Below are 26642 nucleotides of genomic sequence, written 5' to 3' on the forward strand. Positions count from 1 at the left end.
AAGCAACATTATTTAAATCACTGCTCAGCCAATCACTGAAGTGTATTGCTAACTAGCTTGTATGTCTTCAGCTAACCCATTTCTATTATTTTATATTTTACTACCAGGCTCATGGCTCAATGGCAAAGATCTGGCTAGCATCCTCTGTCTTTCTTCTCTGGTGCTCTATGATGTCTCCCTGACTTTGCCTCCTTTCTCCCAGCATTCAGTTTAGTTTTCATTACCTACCTCTATTCTGCACTGGCCCAGTACAGTTTCTTTATTCATTTTTTTTTCTTTTTTTATTGAAAAAAAATTTCCGCCTCCTCCCAGCCACCCATTTCCCTCCCCCTCCTCCCACTTCTCTCCCCCTCTCCCCACTCCTCTCCCCCTCCCTCTCCAGTCCAAAAAGCAGTCAGGGTTCCCTGCCCTGTGGAAAGTCCAAGATCATTCCCCCTCCATCTAGGTCTGGGAAGGTGAGCATCCAAACTGGCTAGGCTCCCATGAAGCCAGAACATGAAGTAGGATCAAAACCCAGTGCCATTGTCCTTGGCTTCTCATCAGCCCTCATTGTCCGCCATGTTCAGAGAGTCCAGTTTTATCCCATGCTCCATCAGTCCCAGTCCAGCTGGCCTTGGTAAGCTCCCAATAGATCATTCCCACAGTTTTTTTATTCATTAACCAATAAAAGCAACACATATACAGAAGAGCTTCTCACACCATACCACTTTACTGGACTTAAGTCCTACTTTCCAAGATTCAGTTCTAGCCTTCACTTAGGAAAAAATACTTTCTCTAAACAAAAGGTTGGTGATTAGTATCCCCCAAAATGTACTAGTTATTCACTGTTGTAGATGATCTTACAGCCATATATAACACCTTCTACCTTCAACCTTCCAAAATCCCAGCTAGTCTGTAAACTTCATTCACAATATAAAATTTTTCTTGAAGCTTTTCATTATTTTCTTTTAACAAGGCATGATTTCAAAGATGTATTCTATGTGTGTGTGTGTGTACTCAAATATATGTGCATATATGTATACATGTGTATATATGTTTGTGTGTGCACCTGACAAATATGATCTTCTTGTTCAACTACAAAGACATTTGCACACCCCTCCAGTAACTACTAAAGCTATTACTATACTTCTAGTTATTTCTGAGTTCATTTTCCTCCCAGTCCATATTAAGTTACAAAGTATCTGAAATTGGAGAATATACCTCATACATCACTGTAATCACCTCTTGACTCCATAGTGATTAGTGAACAGATTTTGGTTACTAATGGTTTGAATAAAATAATGAGAAACAATCTAATTGGCTTAAATTGTATTTTGTCTTTCAAGTTACAAAACAACTTGGTTCTCTAGGTAAAAAGCAAGTCAAACTTCAGCAAAGGCCCTTCTGAATGCACATGCTGCCCACTATAAGATATGCACACATTCATCTGTACTTCACTGTGGACAGGCACCTTTCAGTACATCGAGTATCTCACAAAGTTGTGACTGACACATCAGTGCCACCAAGAGTCCTAGCCTTCAAACAGGAGAGGCATTACACTCTGAGCAACATCCCTCTCAGACAGGAACAGCTGCCAGGTCACAGAGAGTACCGGGGTGAGGCACAACCCAAGCTGATCCAACACAATCTAACAACGTCGCAAAGTCCTCCAAGGTCATTAGGATTTCTTACCAAGACATCATTTCCTTTGACAAGAAACTGGACATTGAATGGCCCAGAGATGGCGAAAGCCTTTGCAATCTTCCGGGTTGCATCCTTCACCTAGAGCAAAAAGGACAATGACACTGTAAAAAAGAGAGTGGTGGAGGTTTAAAGAGAAGCAGAATCCTATCTAGGTGGCCTTAATTTCTCTTTGTAGAAATCTGTGTCTCTATTAACAATGATAGTTAATAGCAATAATGGGTAATATAAGGGGCAAGAAACATACTTTTACAAGAGCACCTGTCATCCATAGAGCGCTATCTCTTACAATTGTGTGCTCTGTTCTTACGCTGAAGGCTAAATGAAGTCTTTCATGTCTACATACTCCAACACCGGAAACTGCAGTTCAAACCATACATCAATCTAATGGCCTACCTGCTGAGAAGGGCAGGCTCCCAAAATACATGCCCCTGCAAAGCGGCCAGGGATATTGATTTCATGTTGCTTTTCTGTTACCCTAAATTCTATGAGGGTAGATATGGTGGTCAGAAAGGAATAGTGCTTGCCTACAGGAGGCATTGTATATCTATATGTCACAGACTGGAACCCCTATACCTAGCAAGAAACAGGCTCCCTGTCAAGAGAGGCAATGATGACAGTAAGCAACCCCCCCACACACTCATCACAGGTACGGAAGTGGGTCAGCAACCTAACTGGGTATGAAAGGAAGCAGTCTACAGCAGTGTTATACAACCCTCCTCATACTAATACCCTCACACGGTGGTGACTCTAAGACATAAAATTCTTTTCATTTATACTTCCTTTCTGTAGTTTTGTTACTGTTATGAATCATAAGCAAATATCTGTGTTTTCTAATGGCTTTAGGTGACCCCTGCAAAATGGTCATTTGACCATTAAGGGAGTCATAACCCACAAATTGAGACCCACTTGTCTGTGGCATGTCCACTGAGAGACTTGAGAAAATCTTGGATTTGTGCTTATTTACCCTAACATGAGAAAATGAATCATAGTTTAAATCTAGGGACTTTTTAAACTTCTATGCTGTTGTTATTGCAAAGCATTCTACTACCTCTCTATTCTAGAGCAAAAATCTTCAGAATACACTCAAGCAAATGTACAGGCCACCATAAATTCTTATGGCAGGATAGCAGGAAAAAAAAAACTAATAAAGGCCAAGTCAACTTGACCTCCATAGAGTTCTCAAGAGTGACTTAAAATAGCAAGAGCTACATGTCTACCTTGCCACACATATGGGATGCTGAGACAGTCATATTGGATAGCTCTTTAAAGAAACTGCTCTCAAAGTGTGGTCAAGAGCAATATCACCAAGTTCCAGCTTGAAGTGGAACTCAAAGTGAAGAGTGAAAGTTCAGCTTCCCGAGGTTCCCAAGTGGCTGCTGCACACTTTCTTCTATACTCCTCAATAGTATCCCTTTTGGTTGCTCTTAACAAGTGCCTCTCATCTATCAGACACACCCATCGTATCCTGTCTCTCAACCTGGTCCCGAGACTCACAGTAATCATAACTATAGGAGACTTGCTAAAAATAAATCTCAGAGAGGTTTCCAGAAACTTAGAGTGGAGGCAGGTATTTTAGGATGTATTTCATCTGGATATTCCAAATGTATATTAAAGGTTGCACTACCACATAACGAATCAGGTTCTAGTCACAGTGAAAGAGATCATCCCTAAGACACTAGGTGGTCAAGAGCAAGGATGTTCCTGATTAAATCTAACCTGAATTATGCCTTACATCACTACCTAGTTTTTTTAAAACCTAAGGGTTTTTCTATAGCTGTGGTGGTGGTTTTCATCTTTTGCTCTTTCCTTTCTGTTTCCATTTATAAATGATGACCTTTTCAATGGCTCCTTGGCTGATGGTTTGTGTAGGTAGCATCAAAGTGGCATCCCCTGAGTGGACACCTGCGTCTTCAACGTGTTCAGAGATGGCATGGGAGATGACCTGTCAAAAGAAGATTTTTTTACAAAGTTGTCAGAACCTATTTCCAGGCACTGCTCCATCACCTACCTCCTTTGATGTTTAACCAGTTCTGGCACCACTAGTAAATTACTCTGCCAAATTCACATTAAGAGCAGGGGAAAGAGTTGCTCCACTGTCTGCGCCTCAGTGGACGGGGACAAGTATCCTCTCCAGGAAAAATGGAGGGACAGAGACTGTTTCTTTCTCTTCCACTGATTGCCAACATTGTAAACAGAAGGAGACTAAGTCAACTCACACTGACAAGGGAGGATAAGACATGAAACTACAGTGGAATCAGCTTTATCTTTCAGACACCAGGAAAGAAAAGAAGAAAGGTGAATGTCTAGTGAGATGAACAACGCCATATATCACACATCACACACCCACAAATGTTGGTGGTTTAGAAAGATTGAAGATTTGATGCCCAGATCTTTAAAGGGAAGTTTGAGAGACAAGAAAATATTCTTGTCCTTTTCTATAATAAGGAAACAAAGGGAATGTAAGGATGAATGACCAAGATTGTGTTGCTAGTGAGACTGAGAGGAACTTGAACCCTTGACTGTCAGATTCTGAAGTCTATAATCTCAATCACTTTTGTATATATGTTAATAAGATATATCGCTCAGGAACTTATGAGGCTTAGTATGAGACAATAATTCCTTGGCTGTATAAGACTGTTATAAAGCACATAGATTTATTTACATATCATATTTATAAATGGCTTAAATCAGAATGGCATTGAGTTTCCATTCTTCTGGTGTGACTTTTGAGCTCTGGGACCTAGACAAGGCTTTGTGTCATTGGTTTCTAATGAAAGGAGACTAACAATGGTGATTATCTACACAGAAGAATTGTAAAGCAAAAACTGCATATAAATGAGCACATGTCTGTGCATTTTTGTATGTATAAGTTTATGTGGGAGAGTATATGTGTGTTTATGTATGTGAGTATGGGAGTGTGAATGCATGGACTCACAAGTTTGCTAAAGAGAATGTGTGTGTGTGTGTGTGTGTGTGTGTGTGTGTGTGTGTGTGTGTATTATCCAGGAATCTAGGAAACAGAAGTAATTATGATCATCACAAGAAACCTGAGTGATATGACCATTTCAGGGAATAAATTTGAAATTGTGTGAGTACACTGAAACATTTTCAAAAGACAGATTATGGGACAATGTGCAATGGATTGCAGGTGAAAACTTAACACACATCCCAGAAATCTAGAGCAAATCCAAGGCAATGAGCCAGCATGGGCTGCAACGGCAGCACATATCTGAACAAGAACACGCATCTCCAGGTCAGTCCTCATCCTCCATTTCCATAGATGTACAATCATATTCCAATTGCTTTTCATTTCTACCTTCAAATATTAAAAGTGGAAAGAAAAAGAAATTTATTCTATGATCTAAAACAGGAGATTAGGAATGAGAGGTCTAGGAAGGAAAAGATTATCTCAAGACAGATGATGTGTGAGATACTCTTCCTCAAACAAAAAGTAGACTCCACTATGTAACCTAAAAGTTCTGAGGGTGTGGCTCAGGGGCACAGCACATGCCTAGCATCTTCAAGTCCTAGGATCCCTCCCAGTGCTGAATTCACATGAAGGCAAAAGCCATATGTAATCTTACAGGAATTTGTACCCTTAGTCAACAATGAGTTAAAAGAACCAGATGAATATCCTCTGAAGATGTAGCAGCAAAAATTCCTGTCATTAAAGATAGAGGACTGGAAACAGTATCTCGGAATGCTTCAAATCAGGACTATAAGATTCTGTGGTTGGTAGAAACAATTGCGAGTTTAAAAGAAAATAAGTAAACTCTATTCTGAACTGCCGATCTGTTGGGGGGAGGGATTTGATATATTTGGCAGTGTTTTGAATTATTTGCAAAACAAAAGATGAAGGCCAATTTTTTACTTTATCCTTGAAGCAAATAAAATGACATGCCCTCTCTAAAACATAAAGTATTTACATTTCAAGATAAATCACAAATGCTTTGTTAAGGCAACCAGCAAATTCAAGCAAAGCACCCTTCCAGTTCCGTTTCTCCTTGAAGCCAGAGTCGTCACCGCTGCAGCCATTCCAGATGTGATGTGGTGAGCTAACTTTATGTTATTGTCCCTCCTACACAGTTCTGTGCGGTTGCCTTTAACCCAGTGAGAAGGAGCGGGATAGTGGGAAATAAGAAGAAAAACCAGAGATTCAATTAGACGTTTCTAAAAGCAAAGCATCCGGGTGTTTTTATAACACTCACTGAAACATGAAAGGAATGCCACAGACAAAAGAAAATGAGAATGAAAGATCTATTCAAAAAGAATGATGAGTGTGGGATGATAATTGACTCTGAATATCATCAAAGAAAAATGCTAACAGTTCGAAATTCAAGGAATGAGATATCCATGACACTCCCATTCATTCTTCAGAGACTTTGAGAGTAGCGTTTTAGGGTTGTTGTTGTTATTGTTTGTTGTTGTTGTTGTTGTTAATGAGGTGGGAGTGTTGTAATGTTTGCTGTAGTAGAAATTGTTTTGATTGAACAGCTTCCCCACTATGTCCAGACATTAGGACTTTCAGAAACTGTGAATTGTAACCTGTGATTGTTTCAGGTGGGAAAATAAAGATAGGAAAAGTGAGAGAAAGTACAAACCCGTCCTTCTTTGCCAACTGCATCCATCTCCACTTCCCGGGCACCCTCGACAAACTTAGTCAGCACCACTGGGTGTTCCTGCCAACAACAAACAAACAAACAGAAGCAAGACCTTGAGCACAAATTCCATGTATAATATCAGGTAGCTGTGTAGTTTGAGTAAATAACAAGGCAGTACTTGCAGAAAACTTAAGGCCAAACATACAACAGGCGCTCATTAGCTGGTCTGTTTTGTAAGAATAAGGTCATGGTCTGCTTACAGTAGGAGCAAGTGTTTCAACGCTGAGGGCTCAGCAATGTGAAAATGAATCCTGAAATCCCAAACGTTGGCTTCAGAGCCAGTTTGAGAGTAGTCTAGGGATGAGATAAATATAACGTCCTTCTCTTCACTCAGAACCATGGATGTACATCTCCTTATTCTATACCTATATATTCTATATCTATAATATAGATTAGTGTTGGGTCAGATTCTTCCTGTCCTCACTTCTTTTTGCAAATGCTACAACTTCCTAGTCAAAATGTGAATTAAATGTGTAAGAAATGAGAATATTAAAGGAGAATAATAACACTCAATTTTGTTTTGTTTTTCAATTTGAAGATGAAATCCTTCGTCTGAAGTTGATATATTATTTTTAGAGGATAGAAATGGCAACTGGATAACAAATCAAATCTATTTTTATTATATTAACGTGCTAATTTTGGCAGTGCTCTGGACTACTTTTCAAACTTGAATTACTTCCTGTACACAGCGCCAAGGACAATGTTGAGGTGCCTCTCCATACACAGACTGGCATACTTCCTCCCAGCTAAATGAAGAGGATCCCTGATAATGTTGCCAATCTATGTGTATCCTCCCCTATGTTTTGGAATTCTGAACCACGTTGTACATGCACCTGTCTCCATTGCTTATCTTCCCTGTGTATCTGTTATCTTTTTTCCTCAATATCATCTTTCATGTTTCAGCTCTGCTTCAAAACACCTAGGCCAGGTGCTACTTTCTTGAAGATTTCTCTAAGCCCTTTCTGGCCACTATGCTATAATTCTTTGTCTTCTCCATGTGGTAAATTTAACGTATTTCCTTGAACACTGTAAATAGAATTTAAATTTTAAAATACATTTTCATGTTTCTTTCCCAGGGGCCCTCATTATCCCTTATGTTACACTAAGCCCTAGAATGCTGATACCCAGCTAGCGTCCATCTTAGCTGCTCCTTTCTTCTGTACTTGCCATCAGTGAATACCCCCATTTCCAAAGTCTCCCTTTAAAGGACAGCTATTAATTTCAAAGTCGATTCTTATATCTCTATGTAAACTGTGTCTGCTCATCTTCTTTCCTTTAAATTTTATCTTATTTTAATCATGTGTTTATGGGTGTGGGTCTATGTGTGGGTATGTGCATAGAATTTCATGCTTTTGGAGACCAGAGGTGATGGGTCCCTCTGAAACTGTCCAACTTGAATGCTGGAAACCAAACTCAAGTATTCGTGAAGAAGCATTATATATAATCTTACCACCAAGCCATCTCTCCAGCCCCACTAACCCATCTCCTCATCCTCAGTTCTAAACACACACAGCCCTCTGCCTTCACATAATCTCCGTTAGAATTTCTCTCAGGCTGCCCCATTCAAATTGTCTGACATGAAGTACATCTCTTCCACAAAACTGTCTAATTCTCTGACAGTTTTATCTCGGTCATGTCGCTGGGTCAGAAACTCTCGTCATTCTTCTCATCACCTTCCAGCCTTCCCCTCTGCCTAGGCACCAGTTCCCCTCAGTGAATACCTGCAGCATTATTCTCCATGGTATTCCAGACCACTACCACCCCCATCTGTACTGCTGGAGTAGCTCACTCACTTTTCTCCTTGAATTTGGTTTTTCTCTGTCATGTATCCTTTCTGTACTACTAGTACAGCCAGTGCTAGATATGTCCTAGATATGCAATTAATGTTTTATCAGTTTCTAGAAACCCTATGGTCTTTCTCCCATTCAAACTGTTATGTATGCTGTCTCTTTCTTTCTACTCACACAACAGACTTCCTCAGATAGCTCTAAAATCCCTCCTCAAGAACTGAACATCAAAATTTTTGCAGTCTCCCTCAACACCCCACCTTTTCTCTATTGCAATGCTTGTATCTAATTATTATTATTATTTCATACTTTGATGTTACAAGCAAAAAAATTGTATTAATGCAGATACTGCATGTGAGTGTATATGCAGAAATATGTGATATACATATTCCTATATATTCAAACTCATAGAGATAAATAAATACAGATGAATTATTTGATTATCTTTTCATGAGTATATCCTTTGGTAGTTGAAAAAAAAACATTATCTTTTAGCTACTATATATGAATTGGTAAGCAAATAAAGAAACAATGTATAGTATTAATTTTACTCTATGTTGAATCGAATACCACGGGTTCTGTTGTAGCATGACGGAGAGCCTTGAACTAGAATATATCCCATAAGGACATCTCTATTACAAAACTGTGACCCTGTGTAGGTTCATCTGACATGTTGACAGAAACATAAAATTAATTCTACTACTGAGTGGAAGTCCTTTGAGGCTAAACTGTTCCTGGCAGAGAAAAAAAAAAGAGAGAATCTTATCCCATTCCTCTATTGGATGCAGTTGCTGGCCTTTCTAAAAAGGCACACGGCATGATCTTGGGCAGAGAATAAAGTGTAAAAGTTAGTAACTGACCCATTACAGAGATGTCCTCCAGTAACTGACGTCCACACCAACATAAGTTCTAGCCCCATTGATTTCCTCTCTTTAGACTTTACCTTTCTCACTCATTATCTCTCTCCACATTCCCCATGACCGAGCATCCCTGATGAACAGCTATCATACGAGAAAGGCGTCCAGGTCCTTATGTTCAGAGCAATCTATGCTCTTTTCCCACTTTGAAATGCCTCTGACTTCGTTCTTCAGCTCCCTTCAAATTCCACTTGCCTAACATCAAACTCTCCTCTGAATTGTTCTTTTTTTTTTAAACCCCAACTAGCCTTTGAAAGCTTTTTAAAGGAAAACATTACTTTCATCCTCCGCGGTGCGAGGTCTGCAAATCAATAACCCTGCTGGGTAAATCTTAAATGGAGCACACTCAGGTAACGCCAAAGGAGGAAGTAAAAGCTTGGGGCAGTTAAGAAAGGTGTCTAAGTCACCACAAAATTATAAACATTTTTATTAACTCACAGATGCAGTGGTTAGAATGGAAAAAGAAATCAATAGGTGAACAAGGGGACTGACTAATAAAGTTGCATGATTAAGACCGATCCCCAGGTGTGAGAATTAAAAGCCAAGAAAGCTTTCACCAAATAATAACAAACGTGTCCAGATAGTCCTGGGACTGGGAGTCCCTGGAATAACATGACCAGCATGGAACTGACGAGAAGGATAAGATACTTATTAAGCATCCAACATGGGTACTCATCCATAGACACCCCAGAATCTCCAGACAAATGAATCTGGGTGATCTGAGATGCACAAGTCTTCCATCTACTAATTCTAAGAATCGATCATCACCTAACGCCTTTTCTTCCTTTTCAGTTTTTCCTTCTCAGATGTAAGAAACTAATACATAGGTAGAAGGAGAATGGAAGGTGGCCCTGGCAACTTTGTGTGAAAACAATCTGCATCGAAAACTAGGTACCAATTGGTGAGAGAAAGTGAGGGGAAATGGAACACTACCTGAGAGACTCGGGTGGCCTCCTCAAGAAATTTTTTCATCTCATCCTCAGAGAATACCACGTTCATGGCAGATCCACTGGGAAAGAAGAAGGGAAAAGCAAGTGAGTTTTCTTTACCCTTTCAGAAGTAAAGTATATCATATTTGATTGAACAATTCCAAGCAATGTCTTGTTCCAATACAGTAGAATAAAAAGAATATTTTTCTTCTAAACTGAGTTTTATTCCCCATAATCACAAGGTCAACAAATCAAAGTTAAAAGTCGAAGAACTTGAAGAACTTAGGTGTGAGACCCCCAAAAATCTGGCTACTCCCAGCAATTGAATAGCCTCAGAATTATACTGTTGGGTTCGCTGCTCAGTACGTTGCTAGTTCCAGGTAGATCTTAATGGTTAAGAGGATTCAGTCAAGAGCATAATTTTTCTCACCCTGTTTCCTCAGTGTTTGTTATCAACAGCTAATCTTAGCATATTAGCACTCTGCAAGGCAGGTCATTTTTTAGTCTCTATAACAATAGAACCAATTCTTGAGTAACATTTACAAAAACGATATGCAATCTCTGACAGAAATGTATTCAACTGTGTCCTTCCTTCTAAATACGTGAGAAATAATGCTATCTTAAGTAGATTTATTCTGTATTTTGACACATTCAAAATGAGATGAGAAAGTAGGAAAGAAGCATTGGAGTAGGGAAGAAAGATTACTTCCCTCTTCTTTTAAAAGGTAATATTTTCTTTATCTTTTCTAATTACTATAAAGCTCTGCATAAAGCAATTGCTTTATGGCTTGTGAGGGGGTGGCAAAAACAATGAAACTGTGGTCTTGGAGCACAGGAAAGTGGAAAACGGATATAACAGGCAATAGTCAAAGACTTGCTTTCAGCCCTCTTTAAACACATCCCTGTTGTTTAAATTGAATTACATTAATTCTTCAAAGTAGTATTATTAGACTGGTTTACACAAAATGTCATTTCAATAAAAGGACACGTTTCCTCTTCTTTTGAAATTTTTCATTATTTTAAAGGATCCCATCTCAAATTCCATTCACACTTCCAAATTGTGCACAGCAAATTGTGTTTCTCTTATTATCCCTTGTTCAGAGAAGTGATTCCTTACAAGTGGGAACATCTGAAGAGACTACGTGATAATTCACAACGCCCCCTTTGATGATAGAACTTAGTTTCAGCGTTTAATATGAAAGATCCTCGCTGCCCACGTTCCTCGCCATCACAATTCAACTACTACAGAAATCTGAACTCGAAAACTCAAAAAATTCAAAACAAAGACACTATCCAAAGGAGCTGACGATAGTTCAAAAGATGTTATCATTTCTGACTACCAAAAAAATAGACAATGCTGAAAGATCCTTGTGTTTTAATATTTTCTCTGTAAAACCACCCTCTTTAGTTTGTCAAGGAAATGCTGTTAGCTGTGTTGTTACTAGAAGAGGATGGTAGGGTCTACATTACCAGTCTCTGAAGAAAAGTTAAGCTGCAAAACTGAACATTGATCCTAAAACTTCATGTGTTGCTGTAGAGATTGTGGCTGGATTAACAAATTACTGCACACCAAACCCTAGTGTTCTTCAGCATGCAGCATGCATTTCTGTAGCTCCCAGATTTTAAACCATTGTTCTGGAAAACAGTATATTACCTCAAAACATAGGAAGGTCTCAGTAAGCAGGGATAGCCCACAGAGTTTGCAAATTCCAGTGCTTCGTTCTAATTCATAGGGGGAAAAAAAACAACACAAAGGGTATGAATAGTTTAAAATATGCAATAAAAATGCAGACTTGTATCAATAGATCAAGGGGTAACCTAACTCTTTTTATTCCTCCTCTCAAAAGACTCCATTAAAATGTAAATTGGACACTGAGAAACATAAAATTCCTAGTTTCTCATTCTAAATATCAAATCTAGTTCAAAAATAGTTTGAACTTCTTTTCATTGTCTGAATCTTAATGAGAATGCTGCTGTCTATTTATAATCAGCATTTAAGTGCAATCATGGAAACACAGCTACTTTACAGTAAATTCACTAAGCACAGTGCACATTCCAGCTGCCCTCTAGTTAACTTTGTAGTAGTTAACATTCAGGTTCTGACTCTTAAAAAGAGAACATTACAATGAGACTCTTGTTCCTCTCCTTACCAGTGTGTTAACAGCTTTCCAGGGAGCCTGGGCCACCTTTAGCTCATCCAAGACAGCTGAGAAAATGGAGCGGTCCTCAGCCCTATCAATCTGCAGAGGGCTTGTGCCCATGATCTTGACACCATTCTTGTATAAGGGGACTGCCAAGTTGTTTGGAATCTGGCCTCCGACTGATATGATGCAGCCATTACATGCCTGGAGAAGACAATTCACAGTATCAACCAGTGGAGTAACCTGAACAGGAATGGGCGGCTGTGCTAATAATATCGACAGCATTTCCTCACTGCAATATTTATCACAATGCCAAGATTTCCATCCTGTTTGCCAGGGCAGAAGAACATTAATTTTAACACAATGGATAAGTGTAACTTCTTTGATTTTGCAGATATTTGCAGCCTAAAATCCATGCAAAAGCTCCACAGAACTACATATGAATATCACTTGAGACATTTGCATGGACATTTTTAATCAAATGAATGAACTGTATCATATACTAGCTACTATAATCCAGGGGAACTAATGATCTATGATAATCCATGATTTCCTGGGATACTCTTGTATTTTCCTAAATACCTTTTTTCCCAGTTGCTTTTTTACTCAGAGTTCTTCCAAAATGCCCTGGAGAATAAAGTGCACACTCCTACCATCTAATACTTTCAATCTTACTCATCATTGGCCCTCTCAACACAGTAAGAATACTTGATTCATTACCTACAACTATGTATGCTCCCATTAACAAATTCTTTACACTATCAAAACTTCTCAGGTCATTGTTCTTATCCTTTTATTCCCTCAGTTATCTAGCCTCTAACCAACTCTATGTTTACGTCCATCTATTTCTCACCTCCACTCTGACATCCTAAATATCATCTCTTTTCTTTGACTAATATCTTGGCATCTCTTCCCTGTACTCAACAGAGCAATAGATATAGATATAGATTATAGATATAGATATATAGAGAGAGACTTGGTCTTCAGTGAGCCTCAGTTTCTTTAGCTACACAATAGTGTTGGTAGCAATCACCCCATGAGAATACTATAAAGATCAAATAGACGTTTCAGAATACACGGTTAAGGGCTAAGTAAAGAATAGTAGCTTCTATCTTATTCTTTCCTTGAAAGTTGTTAATTTCTTGGAAAAAGAGAAAGGACTTTAATAAAAAAATTTAAATATTGATAAATTTATTCAAACGATTTTGCTCAACTTTAAACTATACTCTAGTCAAAGTGGATCCCATTTTTAATTCCTTTGAAGTCCTTCACATGTGAGAACATGTTGGTTGAGCAAAGCCAACTTAGAACCATTTCACAGAAGACGACAACTTTCTCAACCTTTGAGTCACAACCCCTTTGGGAGTTGAATATCCCTTTCACAGGTGGTAAATCTCAGATACTCTGTAAATCAGATATTTGCATAACAATAAGCAACAATAGCAAAATTAAAATTCTGAAGTAGTTGGATGGTTGTGTCTTTGTAACATGAGGAACGGTATTAAAAAGTGGCAGCATTTGGAAAGTTGACACCCAGTGTCTTAGATTGTTCCTAACTCTAAGTACAGAAATTGTAGATATATCCATAGAAACAGAATCCTGGCACTCCTCACAGGTTAGCCATCCTCATTTTCATGTAATATCCTGGAAAATAATACTCTAAAGTTAAGATTGTACCTCACATATTTATGCATTATTTAGTGCTGAAACAATCCAATAGGCTCTCTAAGTCCACTGCACTGAGGGCTGAACCAAGACCATGAAGCATGTGAGACAAACACGTTACACTTAGCTACCTCTCTAGCCCCTCAACTTTAGTTTCAGCTTCATTTCCTACACCAAAACCTAATTTCCCTAAGTTAAGGTAACATGAGGACATTTCTAAACATTATCGAAGCTATAATCACAACAGAAATTTATTTTAAATCCCTAACAAATTAAAAGAAAATACTTCAAATTTATTTGAGAACATTTTAATTTCTTCTAACCATTAATCATTTTGGTCAGTACTGATTAAATGCTGTAATTCAGGCACAATGCAAAATGAGAAAATGTAACTTATTAATAGAAATAGTTTTGCTTAATTAAAAATGGTCTTGATTCCTATAATTTCATGAGTTATCTCCAATTTACAAAATTATACTGTATATACCAATGAGGAATATTACATCTTATATTTTGATACTTTTCATTTTAGATAACACAGTACACTTAATGCAGAACATTGGCATCGTATTTAACTACAACTACACCAAATTCTAAAAATGAATTTTGTTTAAAGTCTTTCTTATTCTATTGTGCATTGTTCATTACTAATTAATGTTTGTAATTCATTCATTTAACTTTCATATTACAGAAGTACCATTGTCTAACTAGACCTATAATGCTAAAACTAATACAATTCAACCCTTGGACAGAGACATTTTTACAAAGTACAGTCCAGCAAAGTATATGTTGTGGAAGTGGGGAAAGTTATCCAAGGAAGACTCAAACTATTAGTGACATAAAAGGTATTGCATTGTACTTTCAGATGAAAGCTGGGGTGCCTGCAAGTATGAGTATGTGTGAGTGTGCATGAGCATGTGCATGTGTGTGTCTGTGTGTTTGTGTGTTGAGACTGAGTCTTTATATGCTGCTCAGGGTGGTCTTAACTTCATGGGCTCAAATTATCTTTTCTACTTCATTTCTCTAAGTATCTGAGAGCACAGGTGCATACTAATATGCCCAACACACACACACACACACACACACACAAATGTTATTAACTGAATAAATATAAAAAGAATTGAGGAAGAAATCTTAAGTGGGGCTGAGATATAACTAAAAGTAGTGCTTTCATTTATACTTTTCAAATAGAAATCTAGTGCAAAATAAAGAGCTGTATGAACTCAAGCCCAGATCTCTATGACTCCTGTTCATGGTAAGGATTTCAAATAATAATCCGCTCCATGCAAGTAGATCTAGTAATGAGAAGCATGACGGGTATTCTGGTCTCTAGCAATATAACAATTTCAAGTCAATTACTTCAAAATTCTTTAAGGACAACTTTCCCCTTATGGGGGATGGTCTAAGCAAGTTGGACACTAAGAAAAATGTCATCTAGCAAAGTTGTGTCGGTAGTGGGCCCTGGCATCTTCTTTCCTGGACCCTTGGCACTCACACTGTTGGTAGCAAGCAAACACGTACGCTATCAGAACTCATGTCTCTCCTCCAGCAGAACCTTGACACATAATCAGAAGAATAAATGACTGATTCTCTTGGTCACCCTGTAAAACACATGTTCATTTCCTGAAAAATGGGTGATATACCCATGAGTGATGTCCACAGGTAAAGGACTATACTAGGAAAAAAGTTTCTAAGAAAATTTTAAAAAAAGTATTGAAGACTAGTGGGAAGTGGATGTCAGAACTTCCCTCAAACCCTGTGGCAAAAAACTCTTCTGTGACAGCCTGCTTTAGACACTAGGCAGGTCACTTCTTAGTATTTGATTTTAGGTCAGTCATGGTCCAAATCCATACTGAGAGACCCACCATATTTTGATATTATCCCATGTAACTATGCCTTCCTGAGAGAGTCATTTCCTTTAGAAATGGCTTAAATGTTACATTTCTAAAAACTGTTAGACATGTTTTCAACTTTCTTTAAAAATATGCTGTGGATTATGCTTCGGCCTTCGGCATCTCGAGGTAAGATGAGGGCAATCTGCAGTGGAGATATACCCTTTGTCAGGTATGATAAAGCAACATAGAGGAGCCTACAGTCAGGGCAACAATGAAAAGAAACACACATATGTACATCTTTGTATAAGTTTCATAACACGCCCTATAGGATAACCTAAAGACACATCAGTGGAATGCTCATCATCTTCTATCCAACATGATATTATAGTCTTAAATGGTGATGTTTATTTTAGATGCCATTTTTAGATGAAGAGCCAATAAATTTATTTCTAAAATTCTTCAGATACATTCAGAGTTTCATTTAAAGTCATGTATAAGTACATTTAAAAGTGGAATAGAAGTTTCTAAATATTCCTTAAATTGTTACACAAGAAAATAGTTTAGAATTTTCATGATACTGTTGCCAATGATGTTTTTAAATATTTTTAAGGAAGTATTTGATTTTTCATGATAGATCATGGATCCAAGCTTTATTATTATTAATGCCTTGAATAGAATGTCTGAGCTGGCTAGTTTTTATATCAACTTGGAACAAGCTAGAGTCATTTTCAACAAGGAAACCTCAATTGAGAAAATTCCCCCAGCAGACTGGCCCACAGGCAAACTTGTGACATATTTTCTTGATTGATGATGGATGTTGTGGGCCCACCCCATAGTGGTGCCACCCATGGGTGGACGGTCCTGGGTAGTGTAAGAAAACAGACTGAACAAGCCATGAAGACCAAACCAGTAAGTAGCACTCTTCCAAGGCCTCTGCCTCAGTTCCTGAGTCCAAGTTCCTGCCTTGGGTTTTTGCTTTGACTCCCCTCAGTAATAACTGTTACCTGGCAAATTAAGGAGGAATATACGCTCCCCCTGCCACCAGCGTGTTGTTTTCTGTTAGGATGCTTTATTCCAGCAATATAACCATAACTAAGACATATCTTTCCTGCTAAACCTGGCATTGACGAAGTGCTGAGGAAACATTTACATAATGTACGTCTTTGGCGGTTTTCTATCTATCTGAGAATATAAAGGAGTCATATCGGTAAGAGAGCTAAAACATCTACATCATAGATGAATGTCATTACATTGTATTTAGATGAGTAGGTCAGGCCTCAGCAGACACCTATGGCTATACATAGGTAGGCACTAAATATCTATTGTTTTTTATAAGCTTAAAGTTATTACACACTACATTGCCATATTACCCACAATTCCACCTCACCTTTACAGTTCCCGTATATGCTGTGCCTTCATCCTTTTATTATTCCTTAACTAAAAGATGGTTTATACAATTTTTAAGAACCTCACACAAGACAGAGGTTTTCTCAGTCAAAACTAGAATTCAATACTGTGGCTCTGATTCAGTGTTCTTTTTTCCCACTTATAGGGCTGTTCCTTTGTGGTGAGGAATTAACTAGAATGGTATCAAAGGCCCAACTATTGGATCTCACTATGAAATTTTCCAAAAGCTATTTATATAATTATAATATAACCTGCTCTACCAACTTAACAGTAACATTAAATCACTAGTCCATGGAGAATAACACTCAATAATATTGGCATGAGGATAGGTCAATGACTGCAAGAGAAAGTCTTACAGAAACCAGAATCATTTGGAATAGACTCACTGATCTCAAAACTGAAGGGTAGTAATAATGATTTCATTTGATTGGGTAAGGAACAAACTGGTCACAGCTGGTCTGTCTCCTCTGAAAACTGTACATCATTAAACCACATCATTTATTGTACGTAGAGATGACCTCTGAAATCATTACTAAAAATATTTACGGAGACCCCTTTTTGCTAGTTAATGTGTTACTGGCATGTGTGACCAAGCAAAGTTTTCACTACAGTTGGAATGCATACAAACTAAGTGGGGAATGTTCCCTAGAAATGACCACTCTGTGCCAAGACCTCAGAAGTAAAAAGCCAGGGCAATTGTTTTCCTCAGAGTCTCACTACAAAGTTAGGCTATGGAAGAAATTGGTGATATTTCCTGAGAAAAGTTACAATATAAATATCCACACATGAATGTGATTATGTATAAGATATGCACTGAATCTCTGTCTCTCTCTTGTGTTTCTTCCCTCCCTTTGTTACCTCCTGGTGGTAGATGTCTAAGATTCTCTCCAGAGACAGCTCTTCAAAGTACAGCTTGTCACACTCATCGAAGTCAGTGCTCACGGTCTCAGGGTTGCAATTCACCACCACGGTCTTCTTGCCAAGCTGGCGCAGCGTGCGGATGCTGGAGACAGCACACCAATCAAATTCCACACTGCTGCCTGCAGAGACGAGGATATGGGGGAAAGGAAGGAGAGGAAAAGAAATATGTTTCCAGCCAGTCCAGGCTAAGGAAGAGAATGCCTTTCAATTAAAATTTAAAATAAAACGTTAGACCTATTTGCCAGCTCTGATAATAATAAGAAAAGTGGGGACTGATTAAACAATAATGAAAGGTTGGCTTGATTTGTACTTAAGCTTAGTAATAGGTATCTTCATGCTTGAAGAAATCAGGGTCTCGAGGTCAATGGGAAACATTTTTAATTATAAAAAAAACTAACCTTCATTTACTGAAAGAAATTCAGAGTGGAAATGGCTGGCCTCAGTGTGCTGAACAGCTAAGGTAGCAATCAGAAGACCTGAGATCTGGCTTTAGCCTCTCCACTTAGTGACTCTTAGAGGCTTACCCAGCAGTCCTTGAGGTGAGCTGCCTTTTTGACATATCGTCATTGATTGAAGAGCCCTGTCCTTTCTAAGAATGAGTGACCTACTATGAACTAATCTGAGGCATAATAAAAACCTAAATGACTCAAAATATCACTCTCCTGGGATGTCATAGGAGCCAAAGCACATGTACTAACTCTTTGTATTAGGACATTATCTTCTAAAAAGTTGCATCAAAATAAACTGTTTACCCACAGGTAGCAGTTTGCTCCTCTATGTTAAGTATACACTTGCTCATCAGCTTGGCTTTTCTTCTCTGAACCATTGTGTAAAGTGATGGCGGTATATGGGTCACTTAAATGTAAAGGTTGAGAAGTTTTAAAGAGAAGAGCTTAGGTGGCCATGAAGGTCTTGAAGTCGTGCAGCCATCAGCAAAGTATTGTGTACAAACGGTGATGTTTACACAGATGTGTTGGAAACAAGATCCCTAACAAAACAATGTTTGAAGGTGGCCCCTTATGGTTAGATTCATGCTTTAGGATCAGTCTTGGGAGGGAATTTGATTTCTTTATGCCCTTCTTTCTTAACAAGACAGAAAATTATGATGTATTCTAATGACACAAAAGGAGACAGAATTTATAGTGGAGACCTGTGCTTGAATCCCACTTTTCTGTCCTTAAATTACTTCCTAAGTTTGAGTGTTATTTCTCTGGATCTCAGTTTCCTATGTTGTAAAACATTTTTTATAATAATATTTGTTTGGTGAACTCTCAGAGTAATCGAATCAGTATTTCAAAAGGGCACTAGACAAACTGCAAAGCTCTATGTAAGCATGTTGTCACATTACCAATGTGATATGGACCACAGCCCAGCACCATCATCCCATGGTCGTCAAACTTGATATCATGCTCCTGAGAGGAAAATAGAAAATATTCACATTATATTGCTATTATTTCAGCTAATCAAAATACTTGCCCCATCTCTAAGTGTGTCTTTCTCCCACGCACCTCTAGTAGCCCCAGAAAATCCCTAAATACAACATGGGACAAAATCTCGCAGAAGCTCTACTTATTTCGAAGTTGATCTGTTCAATATCTACAAGTTAGCCGTGAGAATGCAGCGTGGTCACATCTTCTCTTGCTTGCTAGATTTCACTGTTAAGGCAATGCCAATCAGAATGGCCACGGTAACTCCTAATGGCAGCTGTCCCTCATGGCACTTCTTTACCACTTCCTTACCAAGGTCATCAGATAGCCAGAGGTGAAAATATGCATACCCTACTGTGAGCTACCCCTAAGCCCAGAGCTCTCTACACGTGACGTGCGTGTAGTTCCTACCTGGCCATTGTAGGTAACGTACAGGTAGTTTGTAACCGATGGGTATTCTGCGGCCAATGTATCAATCTGCAAGAGAAAATTCTTTACTTGACAAGGATTTTACTCTTCCCATGACAAATTTTAAAGACTCGGATTTTTGTGCTCCTTTCATATTTCCATAATGTCTACTGAGCTATGTATAATCAAATCGCGTACTGATTCTGCAAACAAAGGGGACAAAAGAAATAACAATATGGTCTAATGTTCACTTGAGCAGTACGTAACTGGACATCTTGGTGCGTCTTGGATCTCTGCAGTACTACCTCCCAACAGAAAATGTTCATAAGTCACCCAAACTGCTTCCCACTCAACTCACCTTACCAAGTAGTTCTATATTGAAATATAAGTCAGACCAAAATAATCTGTACAGGAAGATGTTTTCAGTTTGCAAATCAGTGTATAGGATTTAATTTAGTAACAGCACTAATGGGTGACACAAATACCATAAAGCCCAAACAGGCAAGGGGGAATCTCGATCTCATTGGACATAATTGGAAAAAGTAAAATCAATTCTACTCTCAGTAGCTTAGTGAGCAAGAATTTGGGGCTGACAGGGCAAGCTGGCAAAGCTGGTAAGAAAGAAGAAAGGTAATATTCGCTGAGCAGAAAGTATTTAGACTCCAGCTTGTGACCTAAGGGTTTATGTGTGCGCCTTAAGCCCACAGAGAAAAGTCAATGATTCTAAAGGACAAAAAGCAGCTGGTGGTACTTTAAGCCAAGACACTCCTTCCATTAAAAGAAGGGGGGAAAAGCCAACCAAATGGCATACCTATGAACGTTCATGTGTGATTGTCATGAATATTAGATTAGATCATTATGTCTAGCCCCATCGCGATGAATACTGAATGAACCATAATGATGGGGCACTTAAAATAAAGTATTGCCCTTTAAAAAGTAAGTGCCCAAAAAGAAAATGATTTTTTTCCAGAGACTTGGCTCCTGTGCTGATCTATATATATTATTACCCCAAGAATTTCTGTCACTACCTATATGTTTGGACATGGGGAAAAGCAGAAATAATTTTGGTGATTTTCCTTAAAGCGTAGAAGTCCTATTTTCTTTACATCCGCTGTCTCATCAACCCTTCCACGCCATACATGATTCAGCCCTGTGCTGAGCAAACCTAACAATGTCATGGGCATCAAATAGTTGGGGCCATTTTCTAAGCACTCATTATTATGATTTTGAAGTGATACCTACATTTCAAAACAGAAATCCTTGTTAGAGAGGGATAGTACATTACCTGTTTAACCCAAGGGTGGATGTTTTTCTTTAATCTCAGCTCCCTTGTCTGGGCTTCAGTCAGTCCTAAACATTTGGCAATCTGCTTGTCTGAGAACCCAATCTCCTTGGCCTTTCTTAAGGTTTCTTCTGTAACAGACTCACTGGAATTTAACAGAAAAGATTCAAGATCAGTCCAAACACTCAAGCACAAAAGCACAATAAGAACTAGTGAACTATTTCATTTCAAACGCACTAAAAATTCTCTTGTATTCCATCTCCAAGCACATTCATGTCTCTTTATCTTTCAAAACTATATAAATATATAATCCAAATTCTTCCAGCCCTTGTGAGTGAAGCCTCAGACATTTAGCAATGCTGACAACTCCGGCTTTCACAACCCTCCACCCTCCTGATCTCTTTAAAATCTTATATGTTCCATTTTAATTTTTTTTTTTTTGCTCAGTGATAATTAGGGACTTCCTTTTATAAAGTCAGAAGTGTTTTTCCTGTGACCCGCTTCATCACTTCATCCTTGTGACACAGTGAGGCCGATTTTGCCTTCTACTGAGTAGCATCTCACCCTGGTTTGTTTTGTTTCATTTTGTGTATCAGTGCTCTGCATGCACACTTGCAGGCCAGAAGAGGGCATAGGATCCTATCACTGATGGTTGTGAGCACCATGTGCTTGCTGGGAATTGAACTCAGGACCTCTGGAAGAGCAGCCAGTGCTCTTACTCCCTGAGCCATCTCACCAGCCCCCTCACCCTGCATTTTTATCCACTGTAACTGATGTAGCTTTTAGTGATGGCCTGTCCTCTGACACCTGCTCCAGGCACACCAGTTCTCTCCCTCTGAACATTTAGTCACTATCTTGGGATCTATTAGCCCAGCTGAGTGATTCCTAAATCTGTAGCTTCTTTTCCAAAATCTGACTTTTACTCTTCACAATTTTACACATGTGTGAAATGGGAATCCACTTGACCTGGATGTCCAACATTACACAAGACTGCACATTCTCTCCATAAACATTTCATTCATCAGATTATTCCCAAAACCTACCACAACATCTGGTCCACAGATAGTACTTAACAAATGTTTATCAAACAAATTAAGGTATTAGTGTAATTTTCCATGTAACAGAGAAGACACAAGAATGATTGAAGCCAGCTTTTAACTAAATTTCAAAACCAATAGAAAAATAATCGGTAAAGAGCTAAGGTGCAAAAAAAAATGAAAATGCTACTGGAAATCATCTATTGCCCAATACCTGAGGGCTGCTTCCAGCAATATCGGATACAATAAAATCAAATTACAGCAGTTTGCCAGTCAATGCAATGAAACTGAAACATACGGCTGTGATAACAGATGCTCTAACTCATGCTAAATAAAGCGTTATTACCAAACTCTAATAGGATATAGCTGCAGTGGAAGACAAGCCATCTTCTTCAGTAGAATAGCCGCTGGTAAATTTCCCAGGTTTCAGTAAACGGCCCAGCTCAAATTCATGGAAGCAACCATAACTAAATAACTAAATCCACTAAGGAAAAAAAAAACTTGTATCTAGAGAGATGGCTCAGAAGCTAATAGTGAGACCACTTGTTGTGCTTTCAGAGGCCCTGAGTTCAGTCCCTGGATGTGTCACAATTGTATATAACTCCAGGCACAGAGGATCCAATGCTGTCTTCTCATCTCCACAGGTACACACAGGAGGTAAATATATACATGTAGACAAAACACACACACATAGAATCAAAGTGAGTAATTTTTAAATAGACAATGCAAAGTTATCAAAGAATAACAATTTAAAATACTTTTATAAAGTAAATAATTTCAGGCAGCAAGGGAGTAATATAAGCACAAATTTTAAATACATCATTTAAAACCTTGTGCAATAAAAAAAATGTTATTTGGTAGACAATTTAATACATGCCACAAATGCAGTATGTAAAAATAGGGACACGGAACATTGAGACTAGTTTGTGTATGTGCTGTCTACACTGTGCATTTTAACAGGAAACTTACTTTCTCTGTCCCCAGGACACAAGTATGCTGCTGACGCTATTACCATACCTCCCATCTGTGTATTGTCCTCAGTGCCCAGACAGTGCTCCGCAGAAAGTAGGCATTGGTCACTATATATTTTATCCTCTCCCGCAGGGAACGGGTTAAGCCTAGACACTTTGTATTGTGTAAGTTTGCTTCCTTAGGTCGTACAGACCACCCTCTAAACTGACTGCAGAATGTCTACGATCAGAAATCAACTACAACTGTAGTAGAAGTCAAAGTATTTTCTTCCAAATAGAATATAGATGGGGGCTGGAGAGATGGATCAGAGGTTAAGAGCACTGACTGCTTTTCCAGAGGTCCTGAGTTCAATTCCCAGCAACCACATGGTGGCTCACAACCATCTGTAATGAGATCTGGTGCCCTCTTCTGGCCTGCAGGCATACAGACAGACAGAACACTATATACATAATAAATAAATAAATCTTTTAAAAAAGAATATAGCTTAATTAAATCATTTGCATTTTACCTGTTTTAATCTTAAAACTTCTTTAATTTATAATTTAAGTTTAAAAAGAGAGAGCCAAATTAGTGCATGTATGTGTGAGAGAGAGAGAGAGACAGAGACAGAGAGAGACAGAGACAGAGAGACAGAGAGACACACACCCACATACACACACACACATGCAAACTATTTCCTTGGGTTTTACTGTCAGTTTGGTGCAGGTTATTTTAGCTTTCATTTTCCCAAGTCAATTTGCTTTCCTGTTGAGTCTGCAGCCCTTCTGGTCTCTAAACAGTGCATTCATGCCAGTGCCTTGAATTTGCTGTTAAATTGTTATTTGGAGTTTTAACATACACAAGTTTTAATGTGTATTTTGTCAGAGCAATGTATTTTCTGAGAAAATTATTGAACTACTGATATTCTTATTATTACAAACTGAGAAAAGCTATGTGTTCAAGAACTGGGCTATACAAAATGCAAGCACTAGCCAACTTTTTATTTGAATATAAAGCCTTTCACGTAAACTTAAAATTTACATCTCTAGTCACTCTGGCCACATTTCAATTGGCTTAATAGCTGCACAGAACTGTTAGCCACTCTATTCAATAATTCAATATACCAAATATTCTTCCTAGAAATTTCTGCTGGAAAGTGATATCCAAGGATATACAAAAGAATATTTGAAGCAAAGGAATGATGGAGACTCAGAATAACTCATGGAGGAATCAGCATCTAGTACAAGGTGAGGTCAAAGGAAAGAGACAAGGTGCAGGTGGTTGCATTGAGAAGCACGTGGCAGCCGAGGGTTGAGAAAAGAACTGTAAAGAAAGTTCAGCTCTACATAGGTGAGGGCAGTGGCATATGATCTATGAGCAAGGGCAGCTGTAGATAAAGAAACCTAGAGCAGCCATGTTCACGTCAGATACGGTAATACTGAGAACTTAGCTGCCTAGGAACCTAACGAGAACAGCAAAGCAAGTCCATTGTTTCTCTGTCATCGGTGCTTTCATGCGCAGAGAATCTCTGCATGTTTCAGGAGTGAATGACCAGAGATAAGATGCAAACCTTTTACATTCAAAGAGGTCCTAGTGTGTTAGAGATGGACAACAGGCCACCAGTGTGTCTGTACTGTACAGGAGCTATTCTGAATGGCACCCCCGCAAATCACATTAAGTGAGAATTTTGAAACAAATAGTTCAAACTAGAACCACACACTGCATGTTTTACGCTCACAAGCTGATTGTTAGAATCATTTCATAGTAAGAAAATGAGATATTTTAGATTTTGATAATTTATTCGATAATCAACAGTAGACTTGATGTTTTGGTATATCTTGAAAATTAGAATTCATTGAGAAAGACTGACATATTACTACATCTGTGCTCATACCTTAAATGGAATACTGAGTAAGTGTTCATGTGATGTCCCAGAAGGATTTTTATAGGACTTCACTCATGACCCCACAGGTATTAATTTCTGCTTTTAGTCATGAAACATCAGTCCCCTTCAAGGAGAAATAGATGCTAACTCTGACTCACGATAATAATTAGTGACAGACAAAGTTAGGTTTGATCCCTTCCCAAGTTAGAAGCTGCCTGTTTGCAAGTAGCCCAACCACCAAGAAGGAGAGCAGGATAGCCCTGTCTCCCAAGGCCTTCTCTTCTGTGCAAAACAAAGCTGCTGGCATGTCCTTGCACTCAGAAGGAAACCGATTATTCCCAACCTCTTCTGATATCAAATTTTATTCATTTATTTTAATGGGTAGAACCCCAATGCAATAAAGAAAGGGGGCAGCTTAAAGTCACAATTACTGGCTTAAGGCCAGCAAATCAGATAAGGTTAAACTTCCTCAGTACCAAATTCAGGATGAATAAATAACCCTAAATCAGTGTTTCTCAACCTGTGGGTTACAATCCCTTTAGGGGTCAATGACTACTTCACAGGGGTTACCTAAGACCATTGGGAAACACTGATGTTTGTATTACATTTCATACCAGTAGCAAAATTACAGTTATGAAGTTGCAATGAAAATAATTTTACGGTTGGTGGTCCCCACAGCATGAGGAACATTGTAAGGCAGAGAACCACTTTCTCAAATGGGCATGGGCCTAGTGAAACAACCTCAGACACACTGTCCCATCTCCTTTTCTGCCCACACCTACATTCTGTCTGCTAACAGAACTTCCATCACCATCGCAAGAAGTTGGTTTTTCATTTTGCTTTTGCTTTTGTTCTTCCAAACTAGTTAGAATTGTATTGTAGGGCAAGGGAATGTAGCGAGATTATTTTTCCAAAGGAGAATGAAAATCTTCACTTGGAACACATACAAAGCACAATTATTGCTAAAAGAAATACAAATGCTGAATTGGTATTCAATACTATATTTGAAACCTCGGTGGGAAATGCTTCATTTATGTTATATGATAAATAAAGGGAGCATTATACCAAGCTAGGAGAATGAGCAGCTAAAGGTAACATACTGCACTGAAGCACAGGGTTTTAAAACGTGTGCAGTAACATGATCCTTCTGTTACTTATATGTGTGCTGGTATCTGGTTTATTTTCACTCTTTTAAACATATATACGTTAAATCTATATTACAGGGCTACATCTCCTAAAATATGCAATAGAAACAAGTTTGATTTCCCCAATCAGCTTTTCTTTTCAGATTTCAAGGGTAATTCTTCAAAGGTTGGACTTACATCTTCTCATAGTACAATCTACACGATAAAGCCACGACACACCAAGAGGCAGGGACACGGCCCCCTTACTCTACCTCCTCTCTACTCAGATGCACAGAGCAAAGAGTGGAATTTTAGAAGGAGCAGAGACAATGGGAGTTTTACACACTCTGCTATAATCTTTTGCTGGTTAGACAGCATGGCTCAGCTTCTCCCGCAGGGAGCCTCTTGTGTGTTCTGGGTTATAAACAATGCGAGTTCCCCCTCCCCCCACCCCCGCCCCCGATTCCCGGCGTGGATTTTGTTGTTGTTTAAAATTCTACCCTGTCATCTCGGAAACTTCCTCCACTCAAACTTGGTCTTCAATAATAAATGATGAAAGGAAATGGGATAACTTCTTAACGA

The 26642-nt window shown here is 38.6% G+C and overlaps 1 protein-coding gene across 1 annotated transcript in view; it reads right to left on the reverse strand.

The window, feature by feature from the left end:
- Positions 1 to 26642, reverse strand: part of Cps1 (carbamoyl-phosphate synthase 1) — a 110353-nt gene that overhangs the window by 15652 nt on the left and 68059 nt on the right. Inside the window, exons 22-31 of the mRNA XM_050154237.1 lie at positions 21067 to 21208; positions 19785 to 19850; positions 19295 to 19358; positions 17884 to 18065; positions 12128 to 12322; positions 11632 to 11699; positions 9982 to 10057; positions 6285 to 6362; positions 3518 to 3625; positions 1672 to 1761 (exon numbers count right to left, since the gene is read on the reverse strand). Of these exons, the coding sequence (XP_050010194.1) occupies positions 1672 to 1761; positions 3518 to 3625; positions 6285 to 6362; positions 9982 to 10057; positions 11632 to 11699; positions 12128 to 12322; positions 17884 to 18065; positions 19295 to 19358; positions 19785 to 19850; positions 21067 to 21208 (1069 nt within the window). The remainder of the gene's footprint in view (positions 1 to 1671; positions 1762 to 3517; positions 3626 to 6284; positions 6363 to 9981; positions 10058 to 11631; positions 11700 to 12127; positions 12323 to 17883; positions 18066 to 19294; positions 19359 to 19784; positions 19851 to 21066; positions 21209 to 26642) is intronic.

The sequence above is a fragment of the Alexandromys fortis genome, unplaced genomic scaffold (assembly GCF_014885135.2).
Source record: "Alexandromys fortis isolate MF-2015 unplaced genomic scaffold, M_Fortis_MF-2015_v1.1 scaffold_40, whole genome shotgun sequence".
In the NCBI taxonomy this organism is placed as follows: domain Eukaryota; kingdom Metazoa; phylum Chordata; class Mammalia; order Rodentia; family Cricetidae; genus Alexandromys; species Alexandromys fortis.